Genomic DNA, 11,630 nt, shown 5'->3' with positions numbered 1-11,630 from the left:
CTGCTAGGCCACGCCGCCGGGCCCATATGTGACTTTTCAATAAAAATTTTTAAAAAATTAAATAAAGTAAAATAAAATTTAAATTTAAAAGAAAGTTTATTTGAAAGGCAGAATCAGAGGGGAAGACAGAGCTTGCATCCACTGGCTTACTCCCCGAATGGCCATAAAGGCCACGGCTGGGCCAGGCTGAAGCTAAGAGCCTGGGACTCCATCGGGGTCTCCCATGTGGGTGCAGGGGCTTTCCCCAGTTGCATCATCAGGGAGCCAGAGAGAAGGAGAGCAGCTGGCACTGGTGCTGGTATAGGCTGTAGTGGTATAGGCTGTAGTGGTATAGGCTGTAGTGGTATAGGCTGTAGTGGTATAGGCTGTAGTGGTATAGGCTGTAGTGGTGTAGGCTGTAGTGGTATAGGCTGTAGTGGTGTAGGCTGTAGTGGTATAGGCTGTAGTGGTATAGGCTGTAGTGGTATAGGCTGTAGTGGTATAGGCTGTAGTGGTGTAGGCTGTAGTGGTATAGGCTGTAGTGGTATAGGCTGTAGTGGTATAGGCTGTAGTGGTGTAGGCTGTAGTGGTATAGGCTGTAGTGGTATAGGCTGTAGTGGTATAGGCTGTTGTGTAATGTGCTCAGCCTCAACAGGGGCCTCACCACTTTGGACTGGTGTGAGCCCTTGCAAAAATCCAATTCTGCAGCACCAGCCAGGCATCCACCTTGCAAACTGGGCTCTCTCCAAGGACAGAAGCCCCAGCCTCCACAATGGCTTTCTTATGCACAACATCGTAACAAAATGAATTTTCTCCCCGGATGGAAAGATCAGTTACACCTTTGAAAAAACAATTCATCACAGCAGATCACAAAACTGTCTCAATAGATGCAGAGAAAACGTTCAAGAAAACACATCATCACGCTTGCGGTAAGCTAGGAAAGCAAGAAGCTTTCTTTAAAGTGGTACGTGTCTGTAACTGGGGCGGGCATTTGGTGCAGCTGCTGAGATGCTGCCTGGCATGCCTGCATCCCATTTCCGAGTGCCCGAGTTCAAGTCCCAGATCCGCCTAATTTCAGCTTCCTGCCATTGCATACCATGGGAGGTAGCAGAGGATGGTTCACAGCACTGGGCCCCTTCAACCCAAGTGGGGGAATCCTGGCTCCTGGCTTCAGCTTGGCTCAGCCTTGACCAGCATGGGCTCTGGGGAAGGGTGAACCAGCACGCAGATCTCTCTCTCTCAAATACATATATATTCTGAAGGATCCTGTGAAGGCCAGGCACCAGCCTGGGCCCCAAGTGTCCCTGCGTGGTCTTGCTGACTGAAACATCATGACACTGAGGATCCAAGCACTTCTGTGGGTCATCAACATGACCAGTGGTGACAACAGCACAGTATCTCTCTCCCCAGGAAAGGGAGGTCTAAAAAAGGGCCCAGCACAGTGCCCAGCAGCTAAAGTCCTCACCTTGAATGTGCCAAGATACCATATGGGCACTGGTTCTAATCTTGGCAGCCCCACTTCCCATCCAACTCCCTGCTTGTAGCCTGGGAAAGCAGTGGAGGACGGCCCAAAGCCTTGGGACCCTGCACCTGCATGGGAGACCTGGAGGAAACTCCTAGCTCCTGACTTTGGATTGGCGCAGCACTGGCTGTTGCGGTCACTTGGGGAGTGAATCATTGGATGGAAGATCTTTCTGTCTGCCCTCCCATCTCTATACATCTGACTTTGCAATAAAAAAAAAAGGTGCTGAGTCCTTTACCTTGGGTGCTTCAACCATGGCGTGCCACAGGACTGGAGCTGCCATGCTGAAATCACTCCCACACCCAGGCTGCCTCGAGGAGACTCTAGCTCTTGGCTGTGCTGCAGTCTGGTCTGCTTCCTTGTGGCAGCTGTGCGGTTGAATGGCATTCTCTGACATGGTCAGTCAGGTTTTGCTTTCAAAGGGCCAGATGGCACTGAAGGCTGGGGGCCACATGGTCACTATTTCTAACAAGTCAACCTCCATTAGAGCATGAAAGCAATACACACTGTGGGGGAGGGGGCCGCTGACATGGTGTTAGAGAAAGCTACTGCTTCTAATGCTAGCATCTTCTGCGAGCGCCGGTTCAAGACCTGGCTGCGCTACTTCTTTTTATTTTTAAAGATTTGTTTATTTTTATTGGAAAGTCAGATTTACAGAGAGAAGGAAAGACAGAAAGATCTTCCATCCACTAATTCACTCCCCAAGAAACCACAATGGTTGGAGCTGAGCTGATCCAAAGCCAGGAGCCAGGAGCTTCTTCCAGGTCTCCCACACCGGTGCAGGGTCCCAAGGCTTTGGACCGTCCTTGACTGCTTTCCTGGGCTACAAGCAGGAAGCTGGATGGGAAGTGGAGCTGCCGGGATTACAACCGGCACCCATATTTGATCCCAGCGGGTGGAGGGTGAGGACCGCTCCATGCCTGCTGCTCCACTTCTGACCCAACTCTCCGAGACGAACGGACTGGGAAAAGCAGCAGAGGATGGCCCCATTGGTTGGGCCCCTGCCATCCATGTGGGAGACTCAGAGGAAGCTCCTGGTTTCCCCTGACCCAGCCTGTGCCATCTGGGGAGTGAGTCAGCAGATGGAAGATCTCTCCCTCTACCTCTGTGACTTTGAGTTTCAAACAAATAAATCCTTTTTTAAAAATACACATTATGTAGTTTTTTCCTAAAAACACTTATAGTCAAAACCAAACGCTAGCCCATCTTGCTTCCGAGGTCCAGAGTAGGAACTTGCCTGGGGTTTCCTGTCCGCCAGCCTTGGAGACAGGGGTTGTAGGATCTGGAGCCCTTCCAAGTTTGCCCTGGGCTTTGCGAAGGGGACCCCGCAGAAGTGCCCTCCCGTTTGCCCTGGAGTTCTGACAGTGAGACAGGGTGCAGGTGCAGGAGGGTCATCAGTGGGTATTTACCCGCTAGTTCCCAGGCTGTCCCACCCTGGAGCCAGAAGGGCCTTGCACACACACACACACACACACACACACGCTATGGGATCAAAGAATTGCTTCTGCCCCTTCCCTCAAAATCTAGGAGAAGTGACAACTACTGCCTAACTCACAGCTCAGCACTCAGGGGCACCCACTTTCCTTCCAGAAGGTTTGAAACAGCCGCGTTTCCTGTGGGCCCCAATCTGACAGTGGTCTGGAAGCCAAGTCGCCACTGTGCTCTCCCAACCGGGCAGGCTCTTTGTCCCCCTCACGTCCGCTGCAATCGGCGGCTCGCCGTTCACCTTCGAACGTTATTTATGCGTGCTCCTGGAATGAAGGCTGTTTTCCGGCTCCTAACGGTTTTATCTGGCACACAACTCCCCAACTGTAGCACACTGCACCGGACCGTCGCCCACAGGGGCTCTCATCCCCAGTCTGGGAACCACACAGCTGCCAGGGCGACCTCGTCCCGACGTCCTGTCCCCCGGGGCCGCCCCGTCCCGGAGGCTGGTGGACATCACGCCGACCCCCATCCCGCGCACGCGCAGCCCCGCCATCACCTGGGCTCCGCGCACAACCATAGAGTACTGCCAGCCGGAAGAGAGGCCAGCGGCCCCGGCCGCTCTGTCCGCCGCTTCCGGCAGCGCCTTGCTGCCCCGGGAGCGGCTCTCGGGGCGCTCGCAGTCTCCATGGGGACTGGAGATGGCGTCGCGAGGTGAGCTTCCGGAGGTGTGTGAGCCGCCGGTCTGTCTAAGCCTCCGTCTGCCCGTTGCCTGCTTCTCTCCCGGAGTTCGGCCTTAACCCTCCGTTCTGAGGCGTTAGGACCGTTGGTCCTCACGTGGTCGGAGAAGAGTTTTGTTGCCCCGCGCACCTCCCGGTGCCCGGAGGGTCTCCAGGTTGGGGGGTCTTACGGGCTGGGCGTCTTCTAGGCCCACTCGCCTGCGCACCCCTTGCGCACCTGTGCTCCCGTCCACGTAGCGACGGGGTCAGTGCCTTCCAGGCGCGGCATCCTGTGAGTTAGCTTTTGGCTTGACGATGATTGCTGGAAGGAAACGGCCGCCACACGCTGACCCCTCACCCCGCCACCTCGCGACCAGCAGCCCCGTCCCTCTATCGCATCCTTGTGCTGCCTGCTTCAAACCCAGACCCCTGGCAGCTTGGTCGCGCTTCTGCCCGTGCCACTTGCCGGTGCTCTCTTGGCAGGTAAACGGTTGTCCTCCACCCCACTGGAGATCCTGTTCTTTCTGAACGGGTGGTATTATGCCACTTACTTCCTGCTGGAACTCTTCATATTCCTCTATAAAGGTAAGGCTTGGCGGCTGACTTCTGCTGGCCCGGCATCCTAACCTCACATCCCAGAGCCAGCACCTCCCAAGGGCCTAGTGCAAGTTTTTTCATTTTTCCTGCCTGCAAGGCAAAAGTTTCTTCCGAGGGGTTCTTGGAGAATGGCTCAAAGGAAGCCCTACGCCCAGAACGGCTTGGGAAATGGGGGCGTCTCCATGGGGTTCTTCTCCCATCACGGCTCTGGTGAACTGGGGGGCTTGAAGCCTGTTGGTCACCCCTAGAAGCTATTCAGTGGCCTATGTACATCTAGTCGTTCTGGAGAGGGAAATCCCCAAGGACTTCTGATGCTAGGAATTAGAAATATAGATGTATTTTTATTTGAAGGGCAGGTTTACAGATATATATATATATATATATATATATATATATATATATATATATATATATATATATATATAAAAAGACCTTCATTTCCACCCCACCCCCCATGGCCCAAACAGCTGGAGCTGAGCTGATCCAAAGCCAGGAGCTTCTTCTGGGTCTCCCATGTGTGTTCAGGGTCTCAAGGACTTGGTTCATTTGTTGCTGCTTTCCCAGGCTACAAGCAGGGAGCTGGATCAGAAGCGGAGTAGCTGGGACTCAGGACCCATATGGGATTGTGGTGTTGCAGGCAGAGGGTTATTAGCGTGTTATGCCACTGTGCTGGCCCAGGAGTTAGGACTGTAAAACTCCACAATAAAGAGCTTGCCTCCTGGAGACAGTCATGCCCCGAGTCAACATTTCTGTGGCTTTGTCTCAGGATGCCCTCCTAGTCCCTGGGCTGTGACGGTTCTCATGGGCACTGTTCCGTGTTGCTTGCCAACCTTGACTTCGTTGTCGGCAGGGCTCCTGCTGCCGTACCCGACAGCCAATCTCATCCTGGATGTGGTGATGCTCTTCCTCTACCTTGGAGTTGAAATAATCCGTCTGTTTTTCGGTGAGTGTCATCCAGAGACTGTGTTTCTCTTCCCTCTGAGACAAGCTGGTATCTGTAACTTGATGACCGGGAAGAACTATGCTCAGCTCACCACCCAAGATTGGATCTGGTGGCCGATCTCATTACTTCCCTGTCTGAAGTTTCAAGCTGCTCCTTCCCATTTGTCGGGTAGCTTTGCCAGTCTTTGCCTGTAGGGCTGGAGGTGGGCAGTAGCACGGGCTATTACACAGTTTTCTCCCTAATTGCTTCATCTTTGCAGAAGTGCCTGGCAGCTGTTGCTGGTTCACTTGAGAGAAAGATCCGGCTGTAACTGCATGTGCAGGGCAGCATACACAGTGCTCAGGTCCCCTCAGCTTTGAATAAATGTCCCTCTAGAACAGGCTTATTTTCTTTTTATTATTTTTTAATAATCTTACTTACTTGATTAGGGTACAAAGGGTCAAGGGCTACAGGGTGAAAGTGGGTAATACCATTGTTTCCACACTAATATTACCATTTTTCCCTGTATCTGGGGTCAGGGGAGAAACAGGGAAAAGCCCCGCCCAGCCTCCCACCCATCCCAGATCCCCAACAGGAGGTGCGCTCCGAGGGTCCTGCTCAGTTTTGATAGTTCATCAGTTCTGGGTTGCTGCCAATCTCTCAGTTCCAATCGCAATGAAACCTATTCAGAGTCCACTGGCTGACAGTCTCTTCATGGTTGGGGTTCTAAGATCAGCAGGTCAGTTGGAGGAATCTCCAAAGAAACTTCATCTGAGATGATCCCAGACCTGATTCTTGGGTTTGCCAGTACAGGGTCCAACACCGTCCGTCACACCAATCAGCTTATGCACATGCTGGTCGTTGCGATTTCTGGGTCCGTTCTGTTTCCAGCCCTGTCTTCCTCGTGAACCAACAGGTGTTGTAGTCCAGCTTGATCCTACCCATTTCATACTCGGTCCTCACGCAAACCAGGGGGAGCTGCAGCCTAGTTGGGGCAGACTCCCCATAACCTCCACCAGTTCTGCCCCCTACCCTGGTTCCCATGCTTGCCAGTCTTTACCACATGCTTGTCCAGTCTGTCCCACATCCCATTTAGCTCTCGCACATGTCAATGGGCATTGAAGCCTAGTTCAACCCAACCAACCTACTATCCAGCCCATACACCTACTGGCAGGTGCCTTTCTGTCTAGCCACCCCTGCCCCTGTCCTGGTTTTCATGCTGTCCAGTGAGAATGGTGACCCCGAGGGAGGTGCCCATTATTACCGTTCTAGGCCACACCCACTCCCAGATTATGCACTCTCCAGGTGGTTCTGGTATTTGACTTGACAGAATTAGCTCCCAGTGCCAGCCTCTGGCAGCTAATGCTGCAGCTAAGCCGAGCCAACCCTCACCCACTCTAATTTTTGCTTGCACCGGTCAGAACAGTCAGCCCACCGTGGCCCTTCCCTTATCTAGCCCACATGAGGCCCACAGGTGTAACAGCCCTGCCTAGTCTGATCTGCCCCCATCCCGACTCACACTTTCCAATGGAAGTAGTTGTCCAGCAGGGGAGCCCACAATCCCCTGTCGGCTCTGCCTCCTCCCCCTGATTATCACATGTGCTGTTAGGGCGCTGCAGCCACATCTGGTGCTGCTCATCTCACCTTGGCATTCCTTAATGTGTACTAGTATGTGTTGCAACTGAACCTGGCTCAACCCACACTCTGTTCTGGTGCTCGGATTCGCCAATGGGTGATGTGAACGGGTTCAGCCTGGTCTGCCCCCAACCCATGCCATGTGTATGCCAGTGGGATAATTTCCATTGCCTGTTCTGGCCTTTTCCTATTGTGCTTCTTGCACTTACCTGCAGGGACTATGTCAAACAGGCTTATTTTCAAAGAGTTACAGAGAGAAGGGGGAAGACAGAGAGCTCTTTCATCTGCACAGGTCTCCCATGTGGGTAAAGGGACCCAAATGCCTGAGCCGTCTTCTGCTACTTTTCCAGGACATTAGCAGGGAGCAGCCAGGACTCAAATCCCATATGGGATGCCAGCACTGTGGGCGGAGGCTTAATGTGCTTCATCAAACACAGGCCCCAAAACAAACTAATTTTAAAAATGGGAAAGAAACATTAATAGGTAATCCTTACTGGAATAATTATAGAGGATTTAAAAGCTTGACAGGGTGCCAAAACTCAACTAAGGAAACAGCCAACTGAAACAAGGCAACTCTTTTCTATTCTTCAAATTGGCTACAATTAAAGGATTTACAATATCCAGTGGGGATGGAAATTTTAAAAGAAATTTTTCTTTTCCTTTTTATTTAAGAGACAGAGATCCTCCCATCTGCTGGTTGGTTCGTTGCCTAACACCTACAACAGCCAGGGTTGGAGCAGGCAGAGGCCAGGAGCTTAGAACTCAGTTCCGAGATCCCTCGTGGGTCCTGGGGACCAAAGAACTTGAGCTGCCACCTGCTGCCTCCAGGGTGTGCTTTCTTTAGAAGGAAGCCGGGCCAGGAAACTTGACTGTTGTCAAGTTGTCAACAATAGCTGGGACTAGGACCTAAATAACTCCAGTATGGAATACAGAGTCCCAAGCAGCTACTTGATGGTTGTGCCAAAAACTTGCCCTGGAATGAGTATTTTACATATTTTTGTGGGACTATAAATTAATACTGCCTTGTTATTTATTACTGTGTAAAAGTCATACCTTTTTTTGAGGTTAAACCTCCGCCTGTGGTGCTGGCATCCCATATGGACACTTGTCTTTGACTGTCAATTCTGTTCCTAACTGGTGCACCTGGGAAGGCAGTGAGATGGCCCAGGGGCTTGGACCCATGCACGTACATGGGAGACCTGGAAGAAGCTCCACACTAACGGATTTGGGCCAGCCCACCTCCAGCCATCGCGACCATTTGGGGCGTGGATACAGCAGAAGGAAGACCTTTCGCTCTATAAACCTGCCTTTCAAATGAAAACAAATATATCTAAAACATTCTTATCTTTTTTTTTTTTTTTTAATTTTCGTTTTATATGAAAGGCAGAAACACACAGAGGCAGAGAGAATTTTCTGTCTGCTGGTTCACCTCCAAATGCTTGTAGCAGCCAGAGCTGGGCCAGGACAAAGCCAGGAGCCATGTGTGTGGCAGGGGTCCACATACTTGAGTCATCTGCCGCCTCCCAAGTCACATTTGCAGCAAGCTGAATCTGGGGCAAAGGAGCCGGGACTTGAACCAGCTGCTCGGATAGTCTAAGGTGTCCGGAGAGCCAACTTAACTGCTGGGTCGAACACTCTCCCCTGAAGTTTATATTCTTAGACCTAACAATTAAACCTCTAAAACTGTATTACAAAAGCAAAATTTCACAGATATGCCAATTGCTGTATGAGAATGTTTGTTAACAATCTTACAACATCAAAGCATTAGAAACAAGCTATGAAACACAAGAGTAGTTCAGTGATGCAGTTGGCTTGGTGGAATCATACACACCATTGAAAAGTAAATCAGCTGTGTCTAAATTAGCTGTGCCATTGTGCCAGCTCCTTTGTAACTTATTTTTTTATAAGTTACAAAGGAGCTGGGACAGTGGCTCAACTGGCTAACTCTCCACCTACAAGCACTGGCATCCCATATGGGTGCTGGTTGGAGTCCCTGCTGCTCCACCTGGCTTCCTGCTTATGACTTGGGAAAGCAGTGAAGGATGGCTGAAGTCCTTGGGCTCCAACATCCACATGGGAGACCTGGAAGAAGTGCCTTACTCCTGGCTTTTGATCAGCTTAGCTCCAGCTCCTTTAGCCATTTGGGGAGTGAACCAATGGATGGAGGATTTTTCTGTCTCTCCTTCTCTGTGTAAATCTGCCTTTCCAATAAAAATAAATAAATCTCTTTTAAAAATAAGCTGTAAGGTAATATGAATATGCATATAAACTCTGGTAATATATATCATTTTGTCATTTTACAACGGAGACATAGAAGTTTTTCTGTATTTCTAAAGTTTTATCTATTATTTGGAGACATTTTCAATGATTTTATAGATATCCATGAGCACATTTTATAATATTTTCAGTGGTTATATGTATTATTTCTGTAACTAAAAACTGTTTTTCCCACTTGAAGTTCCCATTGTCCTTCAGTGGCCATTAGGTTGGAAGCAAGACTTGAGTCAGTGACTCCCAGCCTATAATCACACAGCTTCCCCAGTGTCTGCTGCAGGGGTCCCCATCTACACCCCCTCAGGAGAGTCTCTGCTTTGGTTCTGTGTCACATTCCTCGCACCTTTCCTCCAAAGCCAGGGCAAGCAGGCCACCTGCAGGTGACTCCATGGGCTATGTCTGACAGGTACAAAAGGAAACCTCTGCCAGCGAAAGATGCCCCTTGGTATTAGTGTGGCCTTGACCTTGCCGTCTGCCATGATGGCCTCCTACTACCTGCTGCTGCAGACTTACGTGCTCCGCCTGGAAGCCATCATGAACAGTATCTTGCTCTTCTTCTGTGGCTCCGAGCTGCTGCTTGAGGTGCTGACCCTGGCCGCGTTTTCCAGGTACTGCTGCCCAGGGGCCGTCTCCCATTGCCAGGGCTTGGGGTTCTCTTCCGGGGAAGGGTTGTGACTGAAGCCTGAGGGAGTTAAAGGACTTAAAAGCATGGAGGGATGTCTGGGGGACTGCCTTTCCCAGTTAGGGCAGGTGGGAAAGTTACCCACTTCAGGATGATTCTCACTCCTTGGCATACAGAACAGTTTAGGCAAGCTGTTTTGTTTACCGTTTTTTTTAAAGATTTATTTTATTTTTATTGGAAAGTCAGATATACAGAGGAGAGACAGAGATATCTTCCATCCACTGGTTCACTCCCCAAGTGGCTGCAACGGCCGGAGCTGAGCCGATCTGAAGCCAGGAGCCTCTTCCAGGTCTCCCACGCGGGTGCAGGGTCCCAAGGCTTTGGGCCATCCTCCGCTGCTTTCCTAAGCCATAAGCAGGGAGCTGGATTAGAAGTGGAGCACCCAGGACTAGAATCAGTGCCCATATAAGCTGGTACTTGCAAGGGGAAGATTAGCCTTTGAGCATGGCATCGGCCCCTCACTACTCTTCTAACATTTTCTTTCTTTCTGCCATCAGTATGGACAGGATTTGAAGTAGACAGATGTCAGCCAGCAGCCCGTTGGGGCTGCAAGCGTGTACTGCAGTGCTGTAGCCACACCAGTGAGAACTGACTGTCCTGGGGAAGATCGCACAGATTTCCCTTGGCACACGTGATCTGGGCAGCCACCCCAGCCCAAGGCCAGAACGCGACATCTTCAGAACCAGGACCATCAGCCCTGACCCTTCTGCTTGACAGCCTAGGGGGCTGTAAGGCCAGCCCCAGCCTGGCCGTCTCAGAACTCCCTGCTGAGCTCAGGTTCTCTTTGATCACTGTGGCCAGAATACCTGTGGATCCTTCTCGGCGCCTTGGGCTTCCTGCGGACCTGGGCTGCACGTTCACAGGGTGTGCTGGGCAGCACCTGCCCTGCTGGGCTCTTACCCTCTTCCTCCCAGAGACTGAGCTCCCAGACTTTTCTAGTAGCTCATAGTTATTTTTCTATGCTCATTATGAAACACTATTTTGTAATAAATGTATTTTCTGTGGTGGAATTGAACTTTTTTTTTTTTACTGGCACCGCTCCCTGGGCTTCGCCCAGTCTAAGAGGGGTGGGACAGTCCCTGCAGTTTGCTGTCGGGCTGTGCTTGGTGGGGGCATGACACCAAGGCAGTGACTGAGGTCTTCTTATGGCGTTGTCCCCTGGGCTGCAGCCTGAATGAATCCCTACAGACCCCACCCTCCTTCTCTTTGTCACTGGGATCATCTGTGGGCTGCACTACCGCCCCAGGGGAAGCCTCTTTGTCTCCTTCCTTGAGATGATTGGCAGCTGCTTTCTAAAGTGGACCATGTGTAACTAGAAGCAGCAGATTTGAATCTCACCAACATTTTAAAGTTTATTTTAAAAACCAGTTAGCACACAGGGGGTCTATCAAAAAGTTTGTAGGAATATAAAATCTTTGGTACAATTTTGAAGTTCTTGAAGTTCATGCAGTGTCTTAATACTTGTCCAGCAGCTTTTGGAAGACCATTACATAAGGAGCACGTACCTTTCTTAATGTTAGATATGTTGTCCTAGATGAGCATCTAGTTTCTCGGTAAGACAGTCATCTTTGTTTCTTTTTTTAAAGATTTCATTATTATTGGAAAGCTGGATATACAGAGAGGAGATCTTCCATCCGATGATTCACTCCCCAAGTGAGCACAACGGCTAGTGCTGCGCCAATCCAATGCCGGGAACCAGGAACCTCTTCTAGGTCTCCCACGTGGGTGCAGGGTCCCAAAGCTTTGGGCCGTCCTCGACTGCTTTCCCAGGCCACAAGCAAGGAGCTGGATGGGAAGTGGAGCTGCTGGGATTAGAACCGGTGCCCATATGGGATCCCGGGGCATTCAAGGCGAGGACTTTAGCCGGTAGGCCAC

At 50.8% G+C, this 11,630-nt stretch overlaps 1 protein-coding gene across 3 annotated transcripts; it reads left to right on the top strand.

The window, feature by feature from the left end:
• The first annotated feature begins 3,501 nt into the window (after window positions 1-3,501).
• TMEM216 (transmembrane protein 216) lies at window positions 3,502-10,399 on the top strand. 3 transcript variants are annotated; one of them, XM_058662966.1, is made up of 5 exons: window positions 3,536-3,654; window positions 4,129-4,230; window positions 5,093-5,185; window positions 9,480-9,681; window positions 10,253-10,399. In XM_058662966.1, exons 3-5 carry the CDS (start codon window positions 5,140-5,142, stop codon window positions 10,266-10,268), a joined length of 264 nt encoding a protein of 87 aa, XP_058518949.1. In that variant the 5' UTR covers window positions 3,536-3,654; window positions 4,129-4,230; window positions 5,093-5,139; the 3' UTR covers window positions 10,269-10,399. The 3 variants fall into 3 exon arrangements, with proteins under 3 accessions (XP_058518951.1, XP_058518949.1, XP_058518948.1); XM_058662965.1 differs by lacking the exon at window positions 3,536-3,654 and adding an exon at window positions 3,838-3,937; XM_058662968.1 differs by lacking the exon at window positions 10,253-10,399 and having other exon boundaries at window positions 3,502-3,640; window positions 9,430-9,567.
• The last annotated feature ends 1,231 nt before the right edge of the window (window positions 10,400-11,630 follow it).

This window comes from Ochotona princeps, chromosome 4, assembly GCF_030435755.1.
Source record: "Ochotona princeps isolate mOchPri1 chromosome 4, mOchPri1.hap1, whole genome shotgun sequence".
In the NCBI taxonomy this organism is placed as follows: domain Eukaryota; kingdom Metazoa; phylum Chordata; class Mammalia; order Lagomorpha; family Ochotonidae; genus Ochotona; species Ochotona princeps.
The sequence above is the reverse complement of the archived record's forward strand: the minus strand, read 5'-3'. Positions and strand labels throughout refer to the sequence as shown.

Coding starts and splice junctions, on each gene's coding strand:
- TMEM216 (XM_058662966.1), top strand. CDS start 5,140: ATGCTCTTCCTCTACCTTGGAGTTGAAATAATCCGTCTGTTTTTCG. Junction 5,186..9,479: donor AATAATCCGTCTGTTTTTCG/GTGAGTGTCATC, acceptor TATGTCTGACAG/GTACAAAAGGAAACCTCTGC.